Source organism: Talpa occidentalis, unplaced genomic scaffold (genome assembly GCF_014898055.3).
Source record: "Talpa occidentalis isolate TD23 unplaced genomic scaffold, MPIMG_talOcc4v2.1 talOcc4.6, whole genome shotgun sequence".
Classification (NCBI taxonomy): Eukaryota; Metazoa; Chordata; class Mammalia; order Eulipotyphla; family Talpidae; genus Talpa; species Talpa occidentalis.
In genome coordinates, this window is record NW_023604972.1 from 81,699,602 (window position 1) to 81,726,049 (window position 26,448).

Below are 26,448 nucleotides of genomic sequence, written 5' to 3' on the forward strand. Positions count from 1 at the left end.
AATGCCATTTTTTCAAGTTTTTGTTTTTTTCCAGTTAATTTTCTCAAGTAGAGCATAATTCTGAGTATAGCCCTTAAGGTATTACATTATGTTTAGTTTAATGATGTCAGTATTTTTAAATTGGTTTTAAAAATATAGACTTTGAAATCATATAGGTCTAGGTTTAAATCAAAATTCTAAGTCTAAGTAAGTATATGAACCTTGGCAAGTTATTTAAGTCAGTTTCCTCATCTATGAAATTAGCAAATAATAGCATGCCTCCTAAAGTTGTTGTGATCATGGTGTGTTAACTGAACTGTTAGGACTTAGTAAATGTTAACTTCCATCACCAAAAATTTGATGGCCTAAGAAACAAAGTTCTGTGTAAGCAAAAGGTGTGTCTGTTGCTTTCTAGAGAACTTTTAGTACCCTAGCACTATTCTAAATACTGGACTAAAAACTTTCAAAATAATATTAAATTAAAATCTTTTCATTAAGGATACAGCCATCATTACGGGTTAAGTATTCTTACTGGTTTTAAGGAATAGATAACTGTTCATTGATACTTCTGCTAAGCAGCTTCTCTAATATACATAACAATTAAAAAAATTTTTGGGTTAGATGACTATGTTAGTGCCAGAAAAGTGTATTGTGATTAATCAGATACTCTCTTCATAAAGATCTATCCCATATATCATACATAGATTGCTAGTTTTCCAAGTAACCTCTAACTCTGAAACTACACATACATGATTCAATCTTCCTTTGGTAATTCATAGGCACTTCAAACTGTAGTAATAATGCCTGAGAGTCAACAGTCTGAAACTTAATTACTGTCAGGCTATAGGTATACTTGAGTATTAATTGGTTTGTCTTCTGTGCTTTTAATAGTAAAGTGGCTTTTTTATTGCTGTTGCCAACTGATTAACAGGTTAGAATTTTTTCACCCCCCCAAAAAAAAAAAAAACAGTAAATCAAATACATACTAGAGTGGTAATGTTAAAACTTTGGCATATTTAGAAATACAGAAAGTATTTCATAGATTCTTATGTCAGGAAACAGTATACTGTGGAAACAATGTGAAAGGTGAATTAGACTGACCTGCCATTGCTATGTTTATCCCTGTATATGATGCGCCACATGAAGTGACAGCAACGTCAGATTTTGGAAATAATATAGCTTTTAGAGTTAATACAAATCTGGGTTCTGATTCCAGCTGTTCATCTTGTTCTTTAGGCAAGTTAATGTCTCTGAGGCATGATTTCACAATTCATAAAATGGGGGTTATAATCTCTCCTACTTTTATATGGTGGTTGTGAAGACTAAGTGGTTAGTATAAATGTAAAACTCTTGAGCACAATGTCCAAGAAAGAGCAACTCCCTTTCTTCTTTCCAGTCTTCATCTGTTAGTGACTTTTTAGTACTTTCATAGTGAGAATAAATTCCTTTTTAAGATTACCGAAATAACCCTTATGGAATCACAACACTTGTGCTTCAGTGTAGTGCTTTTAAGTTCTTTACAAGGCTCAAGTTCTAAAGCATCTGGGGGGTGCCATTGCCTGTTAGGGTACAGGCCTGGCGCAGAATCTATTGATCTTGAGATTTGGACTACTTTATTGAAGACCTGCCATTTCCTTCTTCATTTGCCGTTCACATACAGAGTCTTGAGTAAGAGGAAACCCCTCCCCCATTCAACTCCTTTTCTATTGCCTGTGACCTTGCTTCAGTAATTCCCTACAGAAAGAACTGGTTTTAAGCTAGGATTCTTAGGAACACATAGCAGTACATACTTTTGGAATGGGTGGAATTCATCTAGGGTTTCATGTAGAGAATAGTAGCCTTGTGTTTATTTTCTTCCTTTCCTTTGGATTCTTTTCTTTTTATTTGGGAAATGAATGTAGTACAATAGTAATGGACAGAGCTTGAAGTTTCAGCTTGAGAGCCCAAGTTAACTTACTAGGTCAGTGGTTATGATTCTGTTTCATGGATCATTCATGTTGAACAAGAGTGTTTTTGAATCTTGAATTTCCTCTTACCTTGGCAAAAACAATCCCAACTGAGTGAGTGAAAGTATGATGTTGCTCTTTATGTAAAAAAAAAAAAAATGAGAAAACTTACTGACATTCTGAATACACTAAAATTCATTGAATTTTACCGTTTAAATTTGTGAATTGTTAGAGATGTGAATCATGTGTCAGTAAAACTCTTTATAAATCTGAAGGGCAGATACGATTATAAACATTATGAGATCAATTTAGAGGACCCCTAAAGAGTTCTCAGTAGTCTGCTTTAGGCTCTGCTGCTCTGGTGGCAAGTACAATCAAGAGTCAGGAAGAGGGCCTCCCCGGTGGCGCAGTGGTTGAGCGCTGGGTTGCCAAGCTGCCCGCGGCCTCTGGCGGCGCCAGTTCAATCCCCGGCTGCTCCCCGGCCACCGGAGGAGGGTCCCACATGGCGCGCAGACCTCTCCTGCCGCCCGCTGCTCCCCTCAGCAGTGTACTTCGGTCCTTCTGCCTGCTCTGCTCCCCGCTCTGGCTCTGGTGAATTCTCTCACCCTCCGCGCTTCTGACTGTACCCAGTGCTTGTATAAACAAACAAACAAATAAATAAATAAACATGCCTCTATAAAAAAAAAAAAAAAAAAAAAAAGAGTCAGGAAGATACCAAATGATTTGTTTTGTTTGTTTTGATATGTTATCTGTAGGCTAGCAAAACATTTTTAAAAATTTTTTTGAAATTGGGAAGTCTGTCAAACTTCTACGCCTCATGTGGATTCCAAAATACAATTGAAACAAAATTTGATCAAGTTGGCGTTTAAGACGGACACCAATTTTTAAAACATTTGTTTGCATAAGAGGACTGGTTTAAGATTTAACTGCCCCTCTTGAAAGGAGGATGGGGATGGCCAGGGGCCCAAGGAAAAAAACTTTAAAAGTCATCTTTCTTTTGTACTGTTTCTGACCATTTTTCTCAAGATCTGTTTTTTCCTCACTAGGTGCGAGAGATGTTGAAGATGAGGGACTCTAATGGGGCCCGAATGTTGACGTTGATAACAGAGCAATTCATGGCTGACCCTCGCCTGTCTCTTTGGAGGCAACAAGGCACAGCGATGACTGACAAATACAGGCAGCTCTGGGATGAACTGGGTAAATACAAGTTTCCCTGATGGATCATGATTGAGTTGTGTTCAGATAAGACAGACCATTGTTAGTTTAAAGAACATGGTTAGAGTATTGCTGAAGAAGAGAGCTGTTTGTACGTGAACTTTTTACCGATATTTATTGGTTAGAATAGAAGAATGAACACTTGGGCAGGCATTTGCAGTTCTGAGGGAAATATGTTATATTCAAGAAAGCAAGCTCAATAATCTGCCTTTAAATATTTCATTAAAAGGGGGCCTCACTGGTGGCTATGAAGCTATCAGCAGCCACTATAACACAAGTTCAATCCCCAGCCAGGGAGCTAACCCACATGGCACAGCAGACCTCTCCTGTCTCGCCCGCTGCTCCCCTCAGCAGTGTATTTCAGTAGATCCGCCTGTTCTGCTTCCCACTCTGTCTCTGGTGAATCCTCTCACCCCCACCCCACCCCCACCCCTCTGGCCCACACCCCAGCTCTTGTATGCATAAATAAATAAATCTTTAAAAAATAATAAATGTTTCATTAAAAACTATACTTTAAAATAGGGATTTTATATAATAGAATTGGTTACTTATTTCTAGAATAAACCTGTAATCAATTTAGCTAAATTTGGCTGTTTTTCCCCTTTTGTCTACATTGAAAGTACCAAAGTTTCGAAATTTGTTTTATTTTTGACTGTTACAAACTTAGATGAACTGTTAGTTTTTAGAATGGAAAAGATAGAGCAAATTCTAATTTTCATTGCTTCTAGAATAAAGAATCCGCTAGCCATGTTCCCTGGGAAATTTTGGAGGGATGACTGTTGGTGTCGGATACTCATTGCTAGGGAATGAATAGTGTATTTGTTATCTTATCTTTCTATTAAATTTGTTTGTGGCAAGTGGAATTTTTGGCAAATACTGTATCAGTGTCAGTATTAATTTTATGTTCGGGATCTATCTACTAGAAGATCCTAGCCTCAGTGAAAGTAGTGGAACTCGACATACCTTCACCTTCTGTGTTCCTCTTGGCCGATGATGGAACACATGCTGCTTAACCCCATGTGTAGTCTAGTCCAAGAGAAACGGGGGTGAAGAAACCATAGGATCATAATATTTGGAAGGGACCTTTGAGATGAACTGTTTCAGAGATAAGGAAACAGGTCTGGGGGTTTAGGAGACTTCCATAGGATCTCACTGTGCAATCTAGGGTTGTGTAGGTAAAAAAAAAAAAAGGTAAAGAATTTGACATCAGTTTCTATTTTACCATTGATAGGACATGTCTTCAGGAACTTGATTTTGAATTACAATTTTTGTTTTTTAAAGAAAATACGTGTCCCATATTTGCCAATTATTAGGTATTTGTTCATCTTTTTGGTGTTTTGGTTTTTTAAGTACCTTGTAATAACTTAATCTTGAAGCTTTCCTTGGATCACCTAGAGATACTTTGCTTGGAGTTCCTAATCAGTCTGTAACTAGCATATTTAGTGACACAGTGTGGTAATTGGAAAATACAAGTGTATTGTATAATAGTGAGTAATTTACCAAGTAAACTCTCCTCAATTTTATAATTGTATATGTTGAATTGATTAGTTGGCTTATGAGAATACAAAGGACTGGCATTAAAAAGCTCTAATGAAGGGAATCATTTAAGGAAAAATTTTTAGATTAATAATAAATGAATAAAATTTAAAGAACTTTGGTACTGAGAGAAACAGAAATACAAATTAACCAATTAGAAAGAAAATTCCCACAAGTGTTTTGGTTACCAAAAAAAAAAAAACAAAAACCCATAGTCAAATAACAGTCAAATAAAATTTTCAGAGTGCACATTGAACTCATTATTCACATCTCACTTTGCCAAGTTGGTTGTTTAAAATTGTGTACCTCAACCCTCAATCAAAAGTGTAAATTCTCACTAATTGGAAGTTTCCACCAGCTGATTCTAGTTATACCCTCTGATGGACTACTTTGTAATTATGAACTGGTTTTATACAACTTAAATCCAGGGTGAAGAATACATATTTTTGCTCTGTGTTTTCTTTTTTCACAACTCTTTCCCCATAATCATTACTACACTGCTATAAATTTTCCTGTGTATTCTGATGGTGAGCAGAGGTCACTTCTGTAATGGGGTCTATAAGTTCTATGAAGAATCGCGTGTAGAAATAGTAATAGGTATCGTATCTTAATAGTCATTCACCAAAAAATTAACTAAAAGTTGCTTCTGGACTACAAAAGAAAAGGTTTTGCTTCTTAATAAAATATGGGAATTTGACTTTGTGCCCCTGCACAGGGCTCACATTGCTTCAAGGCTCTGCTTTGGAATTAAATGCTGAGCACTGCCAGATGCCAGACATTGAGAAGAGGCTGAGTTTTGTCGGCAAATGGGATCTGCAAGTTAATTGGTGTTTTCTGCAGGCTTCTGGCTGTGAAATGAAATTGGAAGCCCTTTAGCCACATGGATAATACAGGACCTGAATACAAATGTCACATGTCACCATCAGGACCCACTGTGAGACAATAGTGTTCCCACTCCAACACTGCGCCATTACAGATCATTTAAATATGGGGATTACATTTAAACTAAAAGCCCCATTTGCCTTTTACTGCAATTTAAATGTCCTCTTAGCAAAAGCTAAGTGACAAATTAAATGAAAAAAGTGCCCACATTTTTAAAGCTGTAATGCAAAACAACCTTTTATTGCTTCTCATGTGCCACGAATGAATCATTATACTTGTCAACCCTAAACCAAGCCATAATTGGAGCAGCTACTGTTATCAAAGTGGGGCCCGCTCTGTGACAGCTTAATAAAGCTGAAACTGTTAAATTAAATCTCAGATGCTTAACTCCTTAGCACCGGTAGATTCGATGGGTCCATTTCTGGCAATAGCCAGTACACCAGGAAAAAAAAAAAAAAAGATTCCTGGCATGAAAGACTTAATCTGATGAAGTGTACAAGTTAAGAGTATTTTAGCCAAGTAACTCTGCTTCTTGGCAAAGGGGTTTGGAGTCATCAGATTGCTAGCCAGATTACAATTTTTTTTTCTCCCATGTAATCAGATAGCTCCCTCCCCCAGAATTTACAGTTTTCTGAGTATATGAAACTTACCAAAATGTAATTGCTGTTTCAAAATTACTTTTAAAATCAACATGTTCATCTAACTTTTTCTCTCTTTCAAATAAAATATGCAAACTTACTTGAGGTAGCAAGAGGCCCAATTTCTTTCCCCCATCCTCTGGCTAACAAAGGGACTGATTATGCTCAGTTCTTTTTTTAAAAAAAGAGTGCCTATGATATTCATCTGGTCTGAGTTAATTTTTGTGATCTACTTCCTGATTTTCATAATGTAGTATGAAATAGATACAGATGTATACTATTAGGTCCTGTTTAGAACATCTCATTTGCAGATACATTTATCTTGTATTGGAATCAGTTTTTCAAATACTAATTTTACTTTCTCTACATGATGTTCATTTTCCCAAACATATGGCAATCTTTTCAAGATGAGTATTGTATTATGATCAGCTGTAAGAGAATGTATATATTAAAATCTGAAGACAGCAAGCCCATTGCAATGTAGAGGCTGAAAATTTAGTAGAGCTATAAAACACATACCTCTTCACTTGCATTCTTTATTTTGTAACATGCAAAATGTCTGGAAAGCAAATCACAGAAATAACTCACGGATTTCAAAGAACAGCTAGTGCTGACTGGTGCCTGACACACCTACTGTTAGTCCTAATGACTGTCTGTTCAGCACACTTAATTACTGGGGGTCTTTAGGGATGAGGGGATATATTGTAACCTCTCATCTGTGTTGATGGGTCTCTTTCCTCAAATGTCTTCCTAGACTATAATTTTATTTTGTTTCATAAAACTATAGGTTGTGACTGCCAGTCTATTAAAAGCTAATTAAAATGGATGTCATTAGAGGAAACAGTTAAATAAGATTTAATTACAGATTTATCAGAGAGAAAAAGCCTTCGATTTTCATTTTCAAGTATTACATAATACATTTTTTTCTACATTTTTCAGCTTTCAACTTTCTGTGCTGAGTCATGTGTTTTTGCTTTCTAGCATGCAAAACCTGTTTCTTAGGTAGAGACAGGGCGGTTCTTACAACAGCCTTCTTGTTTTGAGATGTGCTCACTCAGTTCACAAGAACACGATGGTATCTGACTGTTCTTTTCAAAGCTTTCGATCTAGATACCTATTCTGTGTGAACAAAAACCACTATAGTTAGATGTTTCTTCCTAGTTTGAATTTTATTGTAAGGTTCATTTGACCCACTGTTAAGCAACAGCTAAAATACTCCTTGATAACAGTGCTAGACTGGGTTTACAGATTCAGGACACTTGGAATCAGAGTAAATTTGTGTTCAATAGTAGAGCTCTTAACCCACCCAATGGGACCACATTTATTGCAAAATACGGAAAATTACCTGCTCCGTGGATCTAGAATGCTGGCTCATCTACTTCAAGGTGCAAGTAGTGTGCTCTGTGAGCCTCTTGTGCACCCACCCACATTATTTTGGGGGGAAAAGAAGGAAAACATGCTTAAGTCACATATTCAGAATAATGCTTTTAAGTAGTTTAGAACAGTCTTTGAGTGTAGCCAGAAATGAGATGCTACAGGCTTTCCTTTGTAGGCAATTCTGGAGTATTTCTGGAAATGACATCCTGCACCTCTGACAGCAGTAGACTTAGTAATTTTTACCCCACTGTTTTGAGTTCCTTACTTAGTTTCTATGGCAAATTCAAACTTGGGCTTTCCACATTTTGAAGTTGATGGTGGTTAGTGAATGACTAAGGAGTAACTAACTGCTTCTTATTGAGAACTAGAAAGCATTCCGGTGTGATTTTCCATGTCAGTCATTACCACTTTGTTCATGCCATGGAGAAAACACCAATTCCCAGGGCCCTGTTGCAGCAAAAAGATGTCAGTACAAACTTGGAAACTTTCATGTAGCTGTTTAAGTGTAGGATGTAATTGCAACGAACCACATATCAAGGATTGCTTGTCACTTAACACTTTATCTTCCTTGAAAACAAGGAGAATGTAGCTTTACTACTTACACCACTGCCCATGCCTTCTTGTTACTAATCTTCTTAGAAGTCTTATTGTGATCTATCCTTGTGGACAAAGCACTTGCTATGTTGAGTGGAATAGACATATTAATGATTTGATTTTATGGTTGATGATAGTACTGGTAGTAAGAAGGAAGTAGAGAGATGCAACCATTAGAAGACATGAGAAATTAGAGCAAATGAATGGATTGAGGGGCACATTGATAGGATAACTTACTCACATAGTAATGCAAATATTTATACAGACTGAATTTGACATGTTTTTACAAGATGTTCATGAAGGAGGTTGTAGGGAATAAGTAGTGACAATTCTCTAGGAAGAAGGAATAACATGAATAAAGACAGTGATGAACTCAAAAAGGGGAAATAAAAAGGCTTCAGATTCATTATCACAGCTGCCTTCAAGATTTTCAGTTCCAGGGCCTCCCTGATGGCTCAGAGGTTAAAGTCTCAGCACAGCCACTGCAACATAAGCTCAGTCCCCTGCCAGGGAGCTAACCCATGTGGCACAGCAAACCTCTCCTGTCTCGCCTGCTGCTCCCCTCAGCAGTGTATTTCAGTCAATCCACCTGTTCTGCTCTCCACTCTGTCTCTGGTGAATCCTCTCACCCCCCACGCCTCTGGCCTATACCCCAGCTCTTATATGCATGAATAAATCCTCAAAAAAAAAAAAAAAAAAAGATTTTCAGTTCCAGCTTTTTTTCTTCATTGCTATATAACTTCAAAGAGAAGGAAAGGGAGAGAGAGTAAAGGATCTAGAGTTTTTGCTTTGTTTTATTCCCTATTTTGATCAAGCATCTGAAGATAACATAGATATCAGCATTTACCTGTCAGGTAATGTGTGAAGCACTTAGTACATATATTTCTTTATATTTCTTATATTTCTTAAAACAGTCCTGTGAGTCCTGTGAGATATGCGTAGTTATTAGTCCTAATTTTACAGTTAAGAAAATTGTGGCTTAAGGACACTAGATAACATGCCTTGAGATAAAAGCAGTAGAGCATGAATTTGATCCTAGGTGTCAGCAACTTCAAAGACTTAACCACACTAGATACCATCCTCAGCTTCTTTAAAGATTGTCATATGCCTCTCTCATAGATAGTTTCTCAGCTTAGAACAGAGCAATGGTGAAGTGAAGCTTACCTAGATGGAAGTAAACCTTGTAAAAACTGCCTGACCTGGTCTGCCCACCCGTGATCCCATGATCCTGATGGGAGCAGCCAGCAGATCTAGTCTAGTCTGGCCCATCTGTGTGCACAGGAATTCTTTAGTTTTAGAATCTGTAAAACAGGCAAACAAACAAAACCTATGTTAATGTGGAGTAGCTAAATACCTGCTGTTTATTGAGAACTAAATTATATAATAAATTCAAGCATATAAAAGGCAGCTACTATATACTGCAGATGAGATACAGTGAAGTTATGGTCTGTTTTTCCAGTCTCTTCTGCTGAGGATCCAGTGAAGACCCTTAGGTCATTATCTTTGCCCTGGCCTAAACCAGGCCCTAATGATAACACAGTTGTCAACACTGTTTACCACATGAGGTCTGTAGACTCTGCAGACCCCTTCTGCACATGGCCTGGGCTGTCCTGCTCTGGAATGGGGTTGTGTGCTCCTGTCTCAGCCTCTGCTTTTCTTCTCATCATTCAGAGCTCCCTCTAAATATAGAGGCTTTGTCAATTGTATTGCACAGGAGGCTTGCTTCCCTCCAGCACTCTTCTCAGAATGCCTATCTGCTGCACGGTCCTCATTATCGGGGGCCTGGTTTCTCTCTCTGTTGTGTGGTCTTACTGCTTTCTGTCTCTTAAAACTGAGACCTCTGTGCTCTTCAGTCAGAGGCCTGGTTTTCACTCTGTTGTGGGGATAAGCCAGAGGGGTTGATTCTTTGTTTCTTTAAGTAAGCAGGCTAATTTTTATGGGGCAGAAGTTAACCAAGGAGAAATGCATATTTCTGTATAGTGAGCAAACCTGTGATACTTATTGTGTAATACTATCAACCATCCATCTCTTGACTGCAGCTGCAAGGATTTAATTATCCATTCAATACCCTGTATAGGGAAGAATGAAAAAAATGGGAAAAAGTTTAATACTTAACTAAAAGAAAATAATAAAGTCTCAGGATTTAAAGAGATATTTACAGATCATTTGATCCTATTATCTAAACAATTGGCGAATTTTAATGATATTCATTGTCTAAATTGCTTAAGTATGTAATTGGATGATTTGTAACACTTTCACCCCCTTGTGTTTTTTGTAAAACTCTCTTCTTGATACAGACTATGGAAATTTGAAGTTAAGTTACCTTATTATATTCATCATAGGACACTTCAGTGTTCTATAATATATATGTAGTGTGCTGGTAGCATTGTTTATACCGAGATGGATTCCAGTTAATTTCTTTTCTGCTATCATTTTATTTACAACATGAGTCCATTGGTAGTAGATAGACCATCTCATATTAGTGATTCATGGGATTATTGGAGCTTGAGTCCTTTTCCTCTTCACAGCACTTTTAGAAAAGTTCTCTTCTTATTTTTTACCTTCTAAAAGTTAGTATTATAGTTGCCCTCCACCAAAGGGAAATCTAGCTGGGGGAGTCACCTTGCTGCATTGATGAGCTCTAGGGAATACCATCACATAGATAAAGGGGGAGTGAGAGTGAAAATGAAGAAAGACAGGCTGGGGATAATTTCCTTTCACCATTTCTTACCTTGAAGTGGCAGCAACAAAAATTAACGAGATCTGAGATGCCTCATTTCAAGCCATATGAGATTCCCAGGGGCTTCACGGGAACTCAGGGATGCCAGGAACTGGAGTGAAAGAACTAGAAGCCAAGAAAGGACTGAAGCAGCCATTTAGACTGTACTCTGAGTACCAGCACTGAGCAAGGTGCTTTAAAATATTATTGTAGTTAATTTAAGCTTAGGTAGATTAATGAGGGGGGAGGAGAACTCAAGGAAATGATTAATGGTTGGCCTTTAGGCAGGGGGTGTTCAGACTCAGTCTCACAGAGCCCCTGGTGTTAAGATGGGGAGTAGAGTGCAGATGGGAGGAGCTAGGTCCTCCTTAAGCCCAGCAGAGTGATTTTCACCACTTTACATACTGCTTTCCATTAAGATTTCTCTAGAATAAAATTCTGAGATTAAAAATGCATGCTTGATAGCTACTTCTTCAATAGGCTGCTAAATAACCATTCTTCTTAGAGACATAGCAAACAATGACTTCTAAATTTATATAGAGCAATAACTTTCTCGCACAAATTTAGGGGGAAGGCAGGCTGGTGATTTGTAGCAGGTGAATTTTTGTGTCTGATAATTGCATAATGTTGTTTCCAGTATTTAATTTAAAAATTCCAAATTGGGATAAAGATAGGGTGATGTATAGTAAAATACAGATGTCGTTTCACTTTAAATTGCTTGAATGAATTAGTAGCTGATCCTGTTAGTAATAGAACTATTCTCTCAGGCTCTGATTTAAAGATAAATAGCTAGGAATTATGATGGTAGTTGTCTAAAATGTGACAAACTCAGAACTGTCTCTTTTTCAAAGATATCCTTTAAAATAGAAGTCTAAATCTGTGATTTTTGAACTGTTATTACCAATTAGACCTTGTAGAACCCAGGTTATGCTTCCCAGCCCCTTTAATTTTGGATTACTATAGTAAATTTCAAAATTTGTTTTGGTACACCTGAAAGAATCATTCCTAAATTAGGAATCAGATAAATGTAATCTCTCAACAGCCTCGGAATGGCTTATATTGGAAGCCACCGTCTTCCTTTTATAGATGCGCAAGGGCTGAGGGGATTGATTGTGGGGAGAGCACTGGGACCAAATATAAACTTGGATCTGGGAGAAAGTCCCGTTCAGGGCAATGCTTTCAAATGTTGCCAAGATCACAAAAGTCTGAACCCCTTTCCCCCACTGCATACTCATTTGAAGATGAGATTATGTATTTGGCATTCTATTTACCATACATGTTGATCATATATAGAAGATGTTCTGTGCTAAACATCTAGCTCTGGCTATTCCAGGTAATTTGAAAGATTTTTGTTTTGAAATTATAAAACTATTTGCTATTTATAATAGTCTTGTTTTCAGTTCTCATCTCCATTGGGGCACTTAAACTAATTTTAGCCATTCTTTTTCATCCCTGTATGAATGTCCATTTGGTAATCTTACCACTATTTTCTTTCTAAACTACTAATTGGAGTACTGAAAGTGACACTTTTTTTCCTTTTATTAATAATATTTTTACATTGGATTTCATTTTGTACAGTATTTGATTTCTATCCTCAGGTATAGTTCCTGTAACTATAGTTCCTGTAACTATAGTTCCTGTAACTGTAGTTCCTGAACCATCACCTTCGTCCCTTGTGCACTGCCCACCCCTGTTTTAATCCCTTTTCATCCCCCACCCCTGCTTTAAGCCTTCAGGTCTATAGTTGCTTAAAAGTTCTGTCGTTTTTTTTAACCCTTTGTTCAATTGGATGAAGTCATATCATCCAATATTTTCCGTTATCCTTCTGACTTATTTCACTGTGTATAATCCCTTCTGAAAGTGACACTTTAAAAAGTTATCTTGCAAATGTAAAAAAAAAAAAGTGTGAGGCATATAATTCACATTTAGTAAACATTTGTGATTAAAAAGTTAGTGAATAATCAAAGTGTGATGCTAGACACCTACTAATTTGACCATTAAAAAGCAAGTACTGAAAACAGTGATTGAAAGGTCTTAATCTTCACTGTGCCCTCATTTTTTTCCCCCAACACTTCTGATTTATGGTGCACCCATGTACAGGTTAGGTAGATTTTCATGGGCATCTGTTTGTATGAACACACACACACACACACACACACATACCTGTGCGCACACACACTGAAATACAAACAGTTTAGAGTACAGAAGGGCAATGATTCCCTCTTGCCATCAATGCTGCAGGTAATCTATTGCATTAATCAGCCAGCTAGTGGGAAATGCATGGGGAGTGATTATACTATCATACACAATACAATCAGCATGAAGCACTTGTCAAGACCAATACATCAAAGTTTAATTCAGTAATAGAATGAATTAGAGCAAAATGAAACATTCTGTTCTCCTAGAAACTCAGCACCCATCACAGGTTCTTTCTGAAATTCATCAGAAAGTCAGTGCATTAAGAAATTGTTTTTATGAATAAAATTGCAGTTCTAATATGACAGAACACTGCAAGCCCTTTTCCTCAGGATTCTCATACAACTCTATTGCTGCCTGATTGTCAGTATTCTGTAATCATAAACATTGGTAAATTCTATTTTTTTTTTTTTTTGGTAGAACTCCTGATTAGCTTTTGTCCTTTAGAAATTGGTTCTTAGTAAGTGAAAGGAAGGTTGTTGTAGCAGTGGTTCAGGGAAGTGCTCATCTGTAAGTATGGATGGTAGGCTGTAGAGTGCCTTAGCAGCAGAGCAAGTACATTAACAAGAACCTACTATTTGCCACTGCCCTTTGGTGTAGGCACTGCTGTTGGGAAGCTTATAGTCTAGTGAGGAAACAGAAGAATAAGTGAAAAATAAAAAGCAGCTTAAGAAAACTAGAAAAATAAGATTATATGATATAGGACATGTTTCAGAAAGTTTTGAGGACACATATATGTATTTTATATTAAAAGTCACTGACAATTCTCTATCAGTTTGTTATATTCAAAAGTAGTTCTTTTGCCATACTTAACCAAGCTTTTTTTTTTTTTTTTTTTTTTTTTGAGCAAATGGTTATAAGCTTACCAGAACTGTTTTAGCTTTCAGTCTTCACCTAGGATATAAAGAACAGCATTACTGGAGGCAGTCACTTTTTAAGTATGAATTCTGATCTCCATATTTACTAAACAGCCCTTGACCAGGTCCCTTAGCTAGAACCTCAGTTTCCTTCTCTGTAAAATGAGCATGTGGACTCCTGTGAACTAATATGAACTAGGTTAAGATAATTTAGATAATTCACAAGACTATCTTGCTTATTCCAGTCTTCTGTCGGTGTTGGAAAGTGGGCCCAATAGGAAACTTACAGAAGAGAGCCATCATGAAGACCTAAATCTTTTCAGAAATAGACTTACATACACTTGGAATCAAGACTGCTGGAGGAATCATGGACCTGTTTATAAAGATAGTTTAGTTAAGCAGCCAGTGCAGAGCACGTAGAAAGTGTTCTTGAAGGTTACTACAGTTCACATTCCTTCTCTAAACTATTGACTGTTCCTTTTGGTATCTAAAAATAAGAATTCTTCCTTTTTACCTTTTTCTTTTCTTCCCCCCCCCCCCCCTTTCTCTTCTCCCTCAAAAAGGAGAAGGGTCGTGCAAGGTAGAGGGGCTGGCTCTGGTCATTTCCTATAGAACGAGGCTCCTAATGAATTCACTGTATTATCGATGACTCTTGCATGTTGACCCAACAACACTAGTAAATCAAACAGAATGGGAAGACTGCATATTAAATAAGGCCACAGGTTTGCCTTAAAGGAACATTATGTAGGATACTAGATGATTGTTCTAGAATATCTGAGATTTATTTTCTTTCTTGACAACAAAAAAGATGGTTATTTTACTTGTCTTTTCTCAAGGCTTGGTTAAATGGCGAGTGATTGTGTGCCCTTTTGCTTAGGGTTTAGCCCTGTTTGACCTAAGTGAGTGCCAAAAATTCTCACTTTTAGAGAACCCCTGATATTTTATTTTGAATTTTCGTAGAAATGTTTTACTGAATGAGAAACTAGTACTCCAAATTTAAAGTAAGGAAAGTGTCTTTACCAGTATTTTCCATTCATGAGTGACTAACATATTAGTACTGAATTGCAGTGAGAACAATACTATAATTAGGGTCACAATTTTTGTGTGGTCTGACCCAAGAAATTTTGTGACTATAGTTTTGCTAGCACAACTAATTATACCAATGATCTTCTATTTGTGACTGCAATTAGGCATTTCATGGCCTCTAAATAAGTATAATTAGTTAATTGGATCATGCATGGAATTCTAGCCTCTTATAATAATCTCTGAGAACAGAAATAAATATGATAAATATTATGAATTGTTTTATAACCATGGAACCCTGGGAAATACCAAAAGTCATTATTTTACTTTGCCTGCTACTATTTTCGTAAGAATAAATATGATACATTAAAAAAAGAAATTAAACTTTCACCACCTGGAGAAAGAGGAAAAGGGAACCACTGATCTTTCTTATTCTCACCTTTAAAGAAAAGAAGGTTCCTAGTGATTGCTCTAATCCTGTTTCCCACTCCCTACAACCCTTACCTCATTGCTGTCTAGTAGCTTATATATACACAGTATCATCTGGAAAATAGGGAGAAGAGTAACATTTATCAAAAATTCCAAAGTATCTTTTATAGAAAATGTGTAACATTTATTTGCATATTAACCAAAAACCATGAAGTACATGATACTTTAAAAATAAGTTGTATTGACTATGGGAGGGGTAGCAATAGGTAGAGAATGGCCAGCTGATTTTTTCAGTCACAAATCTCATTTGCCTCCACCCAGAAGGCAAAGAGCACATTCAAGGCACACAGAAGTGCATTATCCTAGAAATGCTGATGCAACTCCCCTCTTAGAGACCTCATAGTACATCATCATATTTTTGAGAGAAATCAAATTTCTTCTGACTTAAATAATCAATCTTGAGTTGTAAGTTAAGCTTTTGATTGTTTATCTGCTGTTTTAATCTACAGTGAAATTACTTATTTGCTATACCTGTCAGTCCTGAAAAATGCAGCATCTTCTTTTATTTAATTAGGCTCTTTTTAGATGGACCTGTTTAGGTTTTTGTTGGCTATGCTTTCTATACATGTGAAAGACATGTTCTAAATACATAAGAATATGTGGTTAAATAATGTAAAAGGTTTATTAGCTGTATACTCAAGGCTATTTTTAGTTTTAGACAATTAATGTACTATTTACATTCTACTCCTGAAATATGAAGAATGGGAGGATTGATTCTGTCAAAAAACTAAAATAATTAATCTTGGAATTCATACAAGCTAGTTGTACATTCGAATCATTACTGACGGCGGTGCTTTCTGACCACAAAACTAGGCAGCAGGTTCACCACTTGGTGTTTAAGAATATTAGTGTTGGGAGAACATGGCCGGTAACAAATTCTGGCTCCCATCTTACAACCTTTATACTACTTTCCAAACCTCAGTTTCCTTATCTGTAAAGTGAGCCTTTTTGTGAGGGTGAAATGTGATAATGTATGTGAAATGTTTAGCACAGAGTTAGTGTGAGGTAAATATTCAAAAAATGGCAGCAATTATTGTCAGGTAAATTAATCAAGATAGCTTTCATTTCAGAAGTGTGTTAGATGAATTAGTGATCTTTGTACCCTGAAGACAGACACCTTATACATTGAAATATAGACTCTCATTAGAAACCTAACGTATTTCTCATGATATGTCATGTTAGGATATTCCTTGAAGGGATTAAAAAATCATACAAAGCAGCACTTAATATTACCTTTTATATTGGGATACCTTTTATATTGTTAAGTTTTCATAATATCTTTTGTTCTTTGTTTGATTTAACATCTCTTCTCATGTTGAATGATGTATTTGAATTTGATTATTTTAGCTGACAGTAATCTCATATTAATGGTAAATACCTTAGCTTTCCATTTTGTAGTTCAGAAGATTTATTATACTCTTTCCTGGTAATTATAATAGATTAAAGATAACCACAGATTCTTTGCTATTTTATCATTAAAATATGGTGTCAGTATTTTCTTCAGTTGTATCAATAGAGCAATTTTTATAAAGTTGGACCAACAGTGACAGAGTAGTCTGAGCCAGTTTCTGGGTCCAATTCTTAAGTTTGAGGCAGTGTCCACTTCCTGTTTTGTAGAAGGTTCCATCTTGGAGCCCTAGACACCAAGAGACATCTTGGGTGTCTAGGTATGGAGTCTGACTATCTTGAGGATGCTGTGCTATAATAAAGCCCATGCTGTACATCTGGAGGCTGTATTAGGGCAGGGGGGAATTACAGGGGAGGGTGAATTTCTCTTATTATGGGATAACAATGATAAATTGTTGTATACAACGTGTGTGTTTTAGGGTAGTATTTTTAACATAGTAATACATAGCCAAACTGTAATTATGAGTTTGACAAAATTTAGGGTTCTTTTGATGGCTGTTTTCCAAATGTCCCTAGCAAAGTAAAATATACTAACTATAAATATGAGGTTATTTTATTTCAGTTTTTTGTACTTTGTATTGTACTAAGCCAGAGAGTTGTCATAATTTAATCTATATTATTAGGAAATAATGCAGCCAGGTTTTAAGAGTATTCTACCTTTCCATTTTTAATATTTTTTTATAGTAACTTATTCTTACCATCATATTTTCCTATGCAAGGTTTCACCTGGTTTAACTTCTGGGGGTTTTTTCCTCCCCGGTTAGAATTTGTGTTCCTATAGAAAACTGTAGAACCTGAGCATTGAAACTGAAAAGGGATAGTAGGTAAGGAGTGTTTTGGTGGCAATACCAGGGAGAGGGATGGGAGGGAAGCTGAAGGAAGAATCCACCCAGATTTTCAGCACTATATTCTCTGCCCATTCTTTGGCATGAAGTTGCCATGGACAGACACGATGTTACATAACCCTGTAGGGCTGGGAGTGAATGAGAAATGTCTCCTCCTTGCTAGTTGGTAAGGGTAAAATTACCCAAAGCATCTCAGAACTATGTGACTCTGGGTTCCAGATGGGACCTGAGAGGCTACAGAGAGCAGTTCCTACTGGTAAACAAAACATATTAAAAACCTGTCATTGAAACCGAGGTGAAAGGAGAGACTGAAAGATGTTTCTAGCTAAAAACATGTAAGTGGGAATGAATCGTACAGGAGCCCAAATAGCTTAAGAAGTATTTATTGTCACTGGCATTTTGTTTATTAACATGCTGCCTTAATTGTTTTACTAAAAGTAAGAATGTTCATAAGGGTGTTCAGAGAATCACCTGTAATCAGAGCTCTTCAATTCTGTTTTAACCTTTGAGTCTCAGTTTCAAAACATTGAAGTCTTCTATACAGGATTTGCCGGAGTATGACTTTTGGAGATAGGTGAACTCTCTATAGCTTTCAAAAACATATTCTGCATATTTTATTCTACTTCAGTCTAAACAGCCCTATGAGGTAGGTAGGGAACTGCTGCCACGAAGATCCAAGTGGGCTTGCCCAAGGTCTTGTGACTGGTAATCCATATCTTGCCCTTTCCAGATCAGAACTTACTGATGAGTCATTTCTTCTAGTAAATAAATGTAAATGTAAAACAATTGGGTATGTGAAGTGGGACAAAATAGTGGCAATTTGTACATCTAAATGTTTAATGGAAAAGACTGGCTTTCAGGACCTATGGAATTAATTCTCATTCCCCACAATTGCTAGGAATGTGGGTGCTTGTGCACTTGCCTGCTATTGGGTGGAATGCAGAAGTAACTGAAAGGGGCTTTGTGATGATTTGTTGTCCCCTATTGTGATTCTGCCTTCATTCTCTATTTGGTCAGTTTGGGAAGCAAGTAAACAGGTTTGAGACCACTGAGTGGCTTGGAACCATTTGCCTTGTGCAATGATTACTTCTCCCCTCTTTCCCTTTCCTTCTCAAGGGAGTTGCCTTTCCAGTTTTGGTTTACTTTAGTTTGTGTGTTACAGCACAGCTTTTTACCGAAATCACTGAGTGAAGATTAGGTGTGGTAGGGGAAAGTAGAGTAAAAACTGCATGCTGGGTGGTGGAGAAAAGCTGAAATGTGCCATGGATAATTCACGAACTGGATGATGCACACACCAGTGATTTGATAATTGCCTTTATATACTTCGAGGCATTGAAGCTGGGAAAGCAATTTAAAAGTATTGAATTTGTTTCCATTGTGATTCATAGAAAATAATTAAGCATCCTTTGTGAAAGAACCAGTAATACCTTTCTAGTCGCTAGATGCTGGAAATACTGAGTTTCTCTGAGTCTTCTGTCTTGTCTTTGGTTGAATCCTTAAAAGTGTTAATATTTCGGAGGGACAGGTGTTTTAATCATCAAAGAACTTTATTTTTAAGGTGTGTGTTACAAGGGGATGAAATGAATGCCCAAAGTGGGACTCTGAATTAATAAAATTTGGAGAATGACTTACTCAATTTGGTTAACTTGGTTATTAAAGCTAATTACAGCTTTTGTAGTAGTGATTGTTAAGATAAAAAACCATATCTATTATAATTCTAAACTTGAATCTAACATTAAGAACATCCTTTCAGGATGAAACATCTCTTTAGGGGAGGTGAGCAGTAAAAAAATGTTATAGGCAAGTTAATAAAGGCTTGTCTTTTAACATTTTTTCTCATTTTGCAAAAGGGAAATCTTCTAATTAAGGAAATGTAAGCATGAAAAATTGAAATGATTTTAATGCGTTTTTTTCTTCAAATCATAGAAATCATTGTTCAAGGAATGTTTAGGATCTTTGCTTTTAAGGACCATAATCTCTCTGAATTTGAATTTTCATATCTTTAAAATGGAAATATTAATTCTCACCATGGAGGGTTATTATAATGAGTTGATGAGAAAAAGTTTGTAAAGTCCTAAATGGACAGACACCCACAAAAAGGTGACTGTTAATAATAGAAGTGATTGTTTAATTAAGGTTATCTTTGGTGTTCCTCTGTCTCTTCAGAAAAGTTTTTTCAAACATGGAATTACATTCCCCTAGTCAGAATCATGTTACCTTCTTACAGACTGTTTCCCTCAGGTGAAGGTGATGCATTGTCAAGTCCTTCACATGCACATCCGCCAGTCCTTCAGCTCTATATACATTGGTTAATATTTTCCTAATTTTATCTGAGTTACTTCAAAATGACTGGTCCTTAGTATAAATTTGGTTGTTCTATTTTAAAAATCATGTGTTATGCTTAACATCTTTAAACAGAGGTTGTGAAAGCAGTGGATTTGACATACCTACATATCTACATTTAAAGTTAGCTCTTAGTTTTCTTTTGGTATGCTGGTGCTTTTAAGTTGGTTTTCATAATAAATTATAGTTCATAGAGGTATGGATTGCAGTACAGAATTCTGAGTGATTAAGTGGACACATTGAAAATCACTCAGGAGGTGAGTAGTAAAAGACATCACATTTTAAGTATGAATTTATTGATTATCTTTTCACGCAGAACCTTGGTAATAATAGTACTTAACCTGATAATGAAATTATTAGACAAAGTACCTATTTCAGATTAACTTGTTGATTTTACTTTTGTCTGATTAAAGTATTCATTTAGGGTTAGAAGAATTAAAAGTAAAAACATTCTGAAAGAAAAACATGAAAGATTCTTAAGCATTACTTATTGAATATGATAATTTTAGATTTTAGAAAGTTAATTTGATGATTTGATGTATATAGTATCTATTCATTAAATTTCATTTAATTATTTACATGTAACTATTTTTCATGTTATATTGTCCATAAATCCAAAACCTAAAACCTGAAGTTGCATCTCATTTCCATTCCATTGGGTTCAAAAGGAAACCTGTCAGTTTGGGTGCTGTTTTGATTTGTCCCGTGCTTTGAGACAGTGTGTGGTTATATTTCATTTGAAACTCATTGTCTTGGCATAAGAAATAGTTGGGATTAAGAAGATAATGATTTGTACAACATTTATTAGTTTGTAGAGGAATCCTGCAGAGGGGACCAAGTCTTTGGAATATCAATAGACAATGTTTTTTCGTGTATATATATTACATACATTAAATAGTAACAGTCTTTCAATTTTACTTTGTAATTTACATACAGTGAAATTTCCATTGTGCTGTAAATTACATAATATGAATGCTACAGAAATACACTGAATTTTTGTGTGTACAGTTTTGAGTTTGGACAGTGTCATGAACCCCACCACAATCAAGATAATGGGTGATTATCATCTCTGTCACTTCTAAAAATTCTATGCTCTCTATTTGTAGTCAATACCATCACCTACACTCAATTCCTAACATTGCTGATATATTCTTAGTCCTTTTACCTTTTCCAAAATGTCAGAGAAGTTGAATAATAAATTGTGTGTGTGTGTGCATGTGTGTGCTTGCGCACATGGCCATATACATACCCTTTTGATTCTGGCTTCCGTCACTTAGCATAATGCATAAGCATAATGTTTATGTATATTCAATGATTTGTTTCTTATTGTTGGGTAGCATTCTATTATATGAATGTACCACAGTTTGTTTATTTATATTCCAGCTGAAGGACATTCACATTGTTTCCAGTCTTTTATGTTTATGAATAAAGCTGCTTATGAATAAAGCAGTTATAAGCATTCTTGCACAATGTTTTTATGTGGACATAAATTGTTATCTCTCTTGGTCAGATTCCTAGGGATGGGATTGCTGAGTTATAAGGTAATATATGTTTAATTTCATGAGAAACTACTAAACTATTTTCCAGAATGGCCATAGATTTTACTCCCAGGAGCATTATGAACATTCCCATTGCTCCATAGTTAGTATTGTCACATTTTGCATTTCTCTTTCTAATTTTAACCTTTCTAGTAGGTATGCAGTTATGGTTTTAATTTGCATTTTCCTAATGGTTAATTGATGTTGAGCATATTTTCATCTGCAGTTTCTTTCTGTATGTCTTCTTTGATAAAGTGTCTTCACACTTTTTTTGTTCATTTCTTTATAGGGTTACTTGTTTTCTTGATGAATTGTTAGAGGGCTTTGCATTTTCTCAGTGTCCTAGTTCAGATGTGTGATTTGCACAAATTTTCAGTCTGTGGCTTATCTTTTTATTCTCTTAACAGTGTAGAGCAAGTTTATAATTTTGGTGAAGTCCACTTCCTCAGTTTCATCTTTTATGGATCATGCTGTTGGTATCGTATCTAATGTTATCTTTGTCTAACTCAAGGTCACAAAGATTTTTTTCCCAGACATTTTACAGTGAGGTTTTTATGCATTTTGAGTTAGTTTTTGTAAGTTAATTTAGTTAGTTTTTAAAAAGTGTTTAGCATGAATTTAAAGTTCATTTTTTCACATATTTCTGAGCTCTAGTCTATACTGTTGCTCTGTATGTCTATTCTTTTGCCATTTGTGCGCTGTCTTAATTGCAACTTTATAGAAAGTCTCAAAAACAGGTACTGTGAGTCTTCCAACTTGTTTAAAATTTTTTTGAGTGCTTTGTATCTATTTTTAAAATATGTACACAGTTACCCACTAGGGTTTTGTGTGTGTGTGTGTGTGTGTGTCTCAATCAATTGGGGGACAATTGATATCTTAACAGAATATTGAGTTTTCCAATCTGTAAACATAGTAACTTTATGCTTTTTAAGATTGTCTTTGATTTCTTTTGTCATTGTTTTGAAGTTTTAGCAGAGATTCTGCACATATAAATTCTGCTAAATTTATAACTAAATATTTCATAAGTTTTGGTGATAATAATATAAACAATGCTTTTGGGGGGGCAGATTTTTATCTCTTCAATTTTAGTGTATAGAGAACAAGCTGAGTTTTTTTTTGTTTTGTTTTGTTTTGTGTTTTTGCTTTGAATTTATATGACATTGCTAAACCTATTAGTTCTAGGAGCATTTTTATAGATTAGTTGTCTACAAATAGAGGTTATTTTATTTTTCCTCCCTACTCTATGCCATTAACCTCCTTTTCTTGCTTTATTGGCCTGTCTAGAGATCACAGTGTGATGCTAAAGGAAGTCAAAAGCAGACATTTTTGCCTTGTTTCATTCTTGAAAAAACATTCAGTTGTTTGCCATTATGAGGTGACCTGTAGTGGTTTTTGCAGGTGCTCTTTATCAGGTTAGAAACGTTTACCTAAGTTGTCTTCTGTCTCTGGCTTGTTGTAAGTTTTATTTATTATGAAGGGAATGTTGAATTTGGTCAACTGCTTTTTCTGCATCTATTGAAATGGACATATGATTTCTCCCTTAACCTGTTAATGCAGTGAGCTATACTGAGTTATTTTTCAATATTGAACCAGCTTTGCATGCCTCAGATAAGCCATATTTGGTTGAGGTGTATTTTCCCTTCCATACACTTCTTAGATCTGCTCATGTTTTGTTGAGGCATTTTTTTTTTTTTTCCTATGTTCATCAGGATGTTGGTCTGTAACTATATTTACTTGGAGTGTTGTTTTTGGTGTCAGGGTAATGTTGACTTCATGAAATAAGTTGGAAACCATTTCCTTCTCTTGTCTTCTGGAAGACATTGTGTAGAATTGGTGTTACTTCTTTCTTAAAATCTTGGTAGAAATTTCCAGGGAAACATATGGACCTCATTGATAGAGATTCTTAACTACAGATTTTATTTTTAAAATAAGTTTAAAACTGTTCAGGTTATTATTTCTTCTTGAGTGAGCTTTGTTAGTTTTTTATTTTTAAGGGCTTTGTCTTATCTCAGTTGTAAAGTTTATGGGCATAAAGTTCACAGTATTTCCACATAAGCCTTTTACTACCCTTAGGATCTGTAATGATGTGCCCTCTTTTATTCTAGATACTGACAGTTTGTCTTTTGTTGTTGGTCTGATCATAGCTTTATTTTTTTTTTGACTTTGATTTCTCATTCTTTTTCTACTTTATCAAGGTGAATATTTAGATTATTGGTTTGAATATTTTCTTCTTTTCCAATATGAGCATTTAATGCTTTAAATTTCCCTGTAAACCCGTTTTTATCTGTAGATCACAGATTTTGGTATGTTTTATTTGCATTCTTACTCAGTACAAAGTATTTTCTCATTTCCCTTGTTACTTTCTCTTTTACTCAGTTACATAGAAGTGTGTTGTCCTATTCCTGCATATTTGGGGATTTTCCAAATATATTTATTTCTGTCACTGATTTTTGTTATATCAGAGAGTATGATTTGGTTGCATGCTTTCACTTTTTCAAATTTGCCTGTTTTGTGGCCCAGATTATGGGTGTCTTGGTGAATCTCTTTTTGTGTTAAAAACGAGTGGGATTTTTTTTTTTTTGGGGGGGGGCTTCCTACTAATGTTAGGTGAAATATTCTATAAATATCAGTTGATTGAGGTTGAGTGGTGATTAGGTAATTTGATGATTTTCTGTGTTCTTGCTCATCTGTCATTGAGAGAAGAATATTGAAGTTTCCAAATATAATTATGGATTATTTAGTTCTCCTTTCAGCTCTGTTTTTCCTTTTTATATATATATGTTGGTTTTTTGGTGAAAAAAATTTACATTTATTATTAACTAGCTGTACTCAGTTTAGATGATCCCAATTTTGTTGGCAAGCATCATAATCAGGTGCCATCGAACATATACCTTCTTCTCTCCATCAGGTCTGATCAGGATGTTGACCTTGGCCACATTAGCATCATAGAGTATTTTCACAGTCTGTTGATCTGATGTTATCAATAGTTGCCTTTTCTTCCACAATGAACACAGAGATGTGTTCTTGTCTTGTATCTTCTTCATGACTGACTTGAAGTCATGAAAGAACTTGACTATGGCATAGCGGTCAAGTTTGTTTCTCCTGGGAGCACTTTTCTGAGGAAGTGTGGTTAGCCTTTGGAGTTTCAGTCTTTTAGGCCACCAGAAGGAGTGATAGGAAGATCTTCTTTTCTTGTAGTTGTGGATGTCTTTCAAAACTGCTTTCTTAGCTTTCAAGGCTTTTATTTAGGTTTCAGCTTTGGGAGGAGCAAGAACTTTACTTTTCAGTGCCATGTTAATGAAAAGACTTCATGTATTTTAAAGTCTTAATGTTAGGTGCAGCATATTCATTAAAACTGACCCTTTAATCATGTCATGTTTCACTTTATACCTGGTGTGGTATTCTGACGTCTACTTTGTTTAATAATAGTATGGCCTCTCCAACTTTATTTTGAAAGTGTTTGTATGATATGTCATTTTCTATCCTTTTTAATCCGTGTCATCACATTTAAGGCAGATTTCTTGGACCAAGTATAGAGTTGGGCCTTGTTTTTTAATTCGATTTTACCATCTCTTCCAATTGGTATGTTTTGACCATTTACATTTAATATAATTACTCGTGTGTTTGAGTTTAGACCCACCATTTAATCATTCATTTTATATTTATCCTATGTTTTAATTTATCCTGCTTCTGTTCCTCTATTCCTTTTTTCTTTGTATTGTCTTCATATTTTTTTAGTATTTTATTTTATTTTTTGTCCTTGTTGTATCTCCTTGTATTTTTGAAAATGGTTTAAGTACTGCAGTATAAACATGCCTAACCTTACATAGTTTAGTTTGAATTAATATTTTTCTACTTTCGAATATAGAATATAACAACTATATAGATCCCTTTACTCTCCCTTATGTTACAGTTTTTGTGTATATTGCATCTACCTACATCCATTTAAAATGCCTCAAGGCAAAGTTCAGGTTTTTGCTTTCAATAGTCATACTTATTTTAAAGAACTTAAAAGGGCAAAAATAGTCTCTTATATTTGCTCCTCAGGCATTTGTAATTTCTGATAAATACTTCCTTTATTCTTAACAGTAACAATATTCCCTCTGGTGTTACTTCTTTTGGCCTGAAGAACCTCCTTTAACATTTCCTCAAGGATAGGTATTACCAACAAATGCTTTTAGTTTTCCTGATCTGAGGCTATCTTTATTTTACCACTATTTCTGAATTATATTTTTGCTGGATATGATTCTGGGTCTCAGACATCTGAACAAAAAACAAACAAAGCACATACCACCAAAATGGATAATATATAATTGTGATGTGAATGTTTAAAAACATATATGGAGTAGTCATGGTCACTGAGCCACATGCATGAATGCCCATGGATGTATAAAGGAAGTATAATAAAAAAAAATTCTGGATTGCCACTTTTAACACTTCAAAGATATTGTTCCACTGTCATCTGTCCTTTGATTTCTGATGAGACGTCTCTAATTTTTTGAGTCATTTTTCTTTGATTGCTTTCAATATTTTTTTTTTAATCTCTTTGACTTCCACTGATTTGATTGTAGTATTTGGGCATGGTTTTCTTTGTTACCCTTTGTGGTTAGCTGAGCTTCTTCATTCTCTAAATTAATATCTTCAAATTTGGTAAGTTTTCTTTCATTACTTCTAAAATTTTATTACATATATCATGTTTTCTTTAGGGTCTCCAATGGCACAAATATTAGACTTTTTGAAATTTTCCCACCTGTCTTTAAGATTCTTGGTTTTCTTTTGATTGTTTTCCATTCTTCAGAAGAGATAATATTTATCTTCAAGTAAATGAACTTTTTCCTATATCATACCCGTTCTGTTATTGATA

General features: G+C 35.4%; 1 protein-coding gene across 3 annotated transcripts in view; it reads left to right on the top strand.

The window, feature by feature from the left end:
• Positions 1 to 26,448, top strand: part of ZSWIM6 (zinc finger SWIM-type containing 6) — a 176,275-nt gene that overhangs the window by 124,430 nt on the left and 25,397 nt on the right. For all 3 annotated transcript variants that reach the window (XM_054688129.1, XM_037529512.2, XM_037529511.2), the window contains one exon: positions 2,972 to 3,122. In XM_054688129.1, coding sequence (XP_054544104.1) covers positions 2,972 to 3,122 — 151 coding nt within the window. The remainder of the gene's footprint in view (positions 1 to 2,971; positions 3,123 to 26,448) is intronic.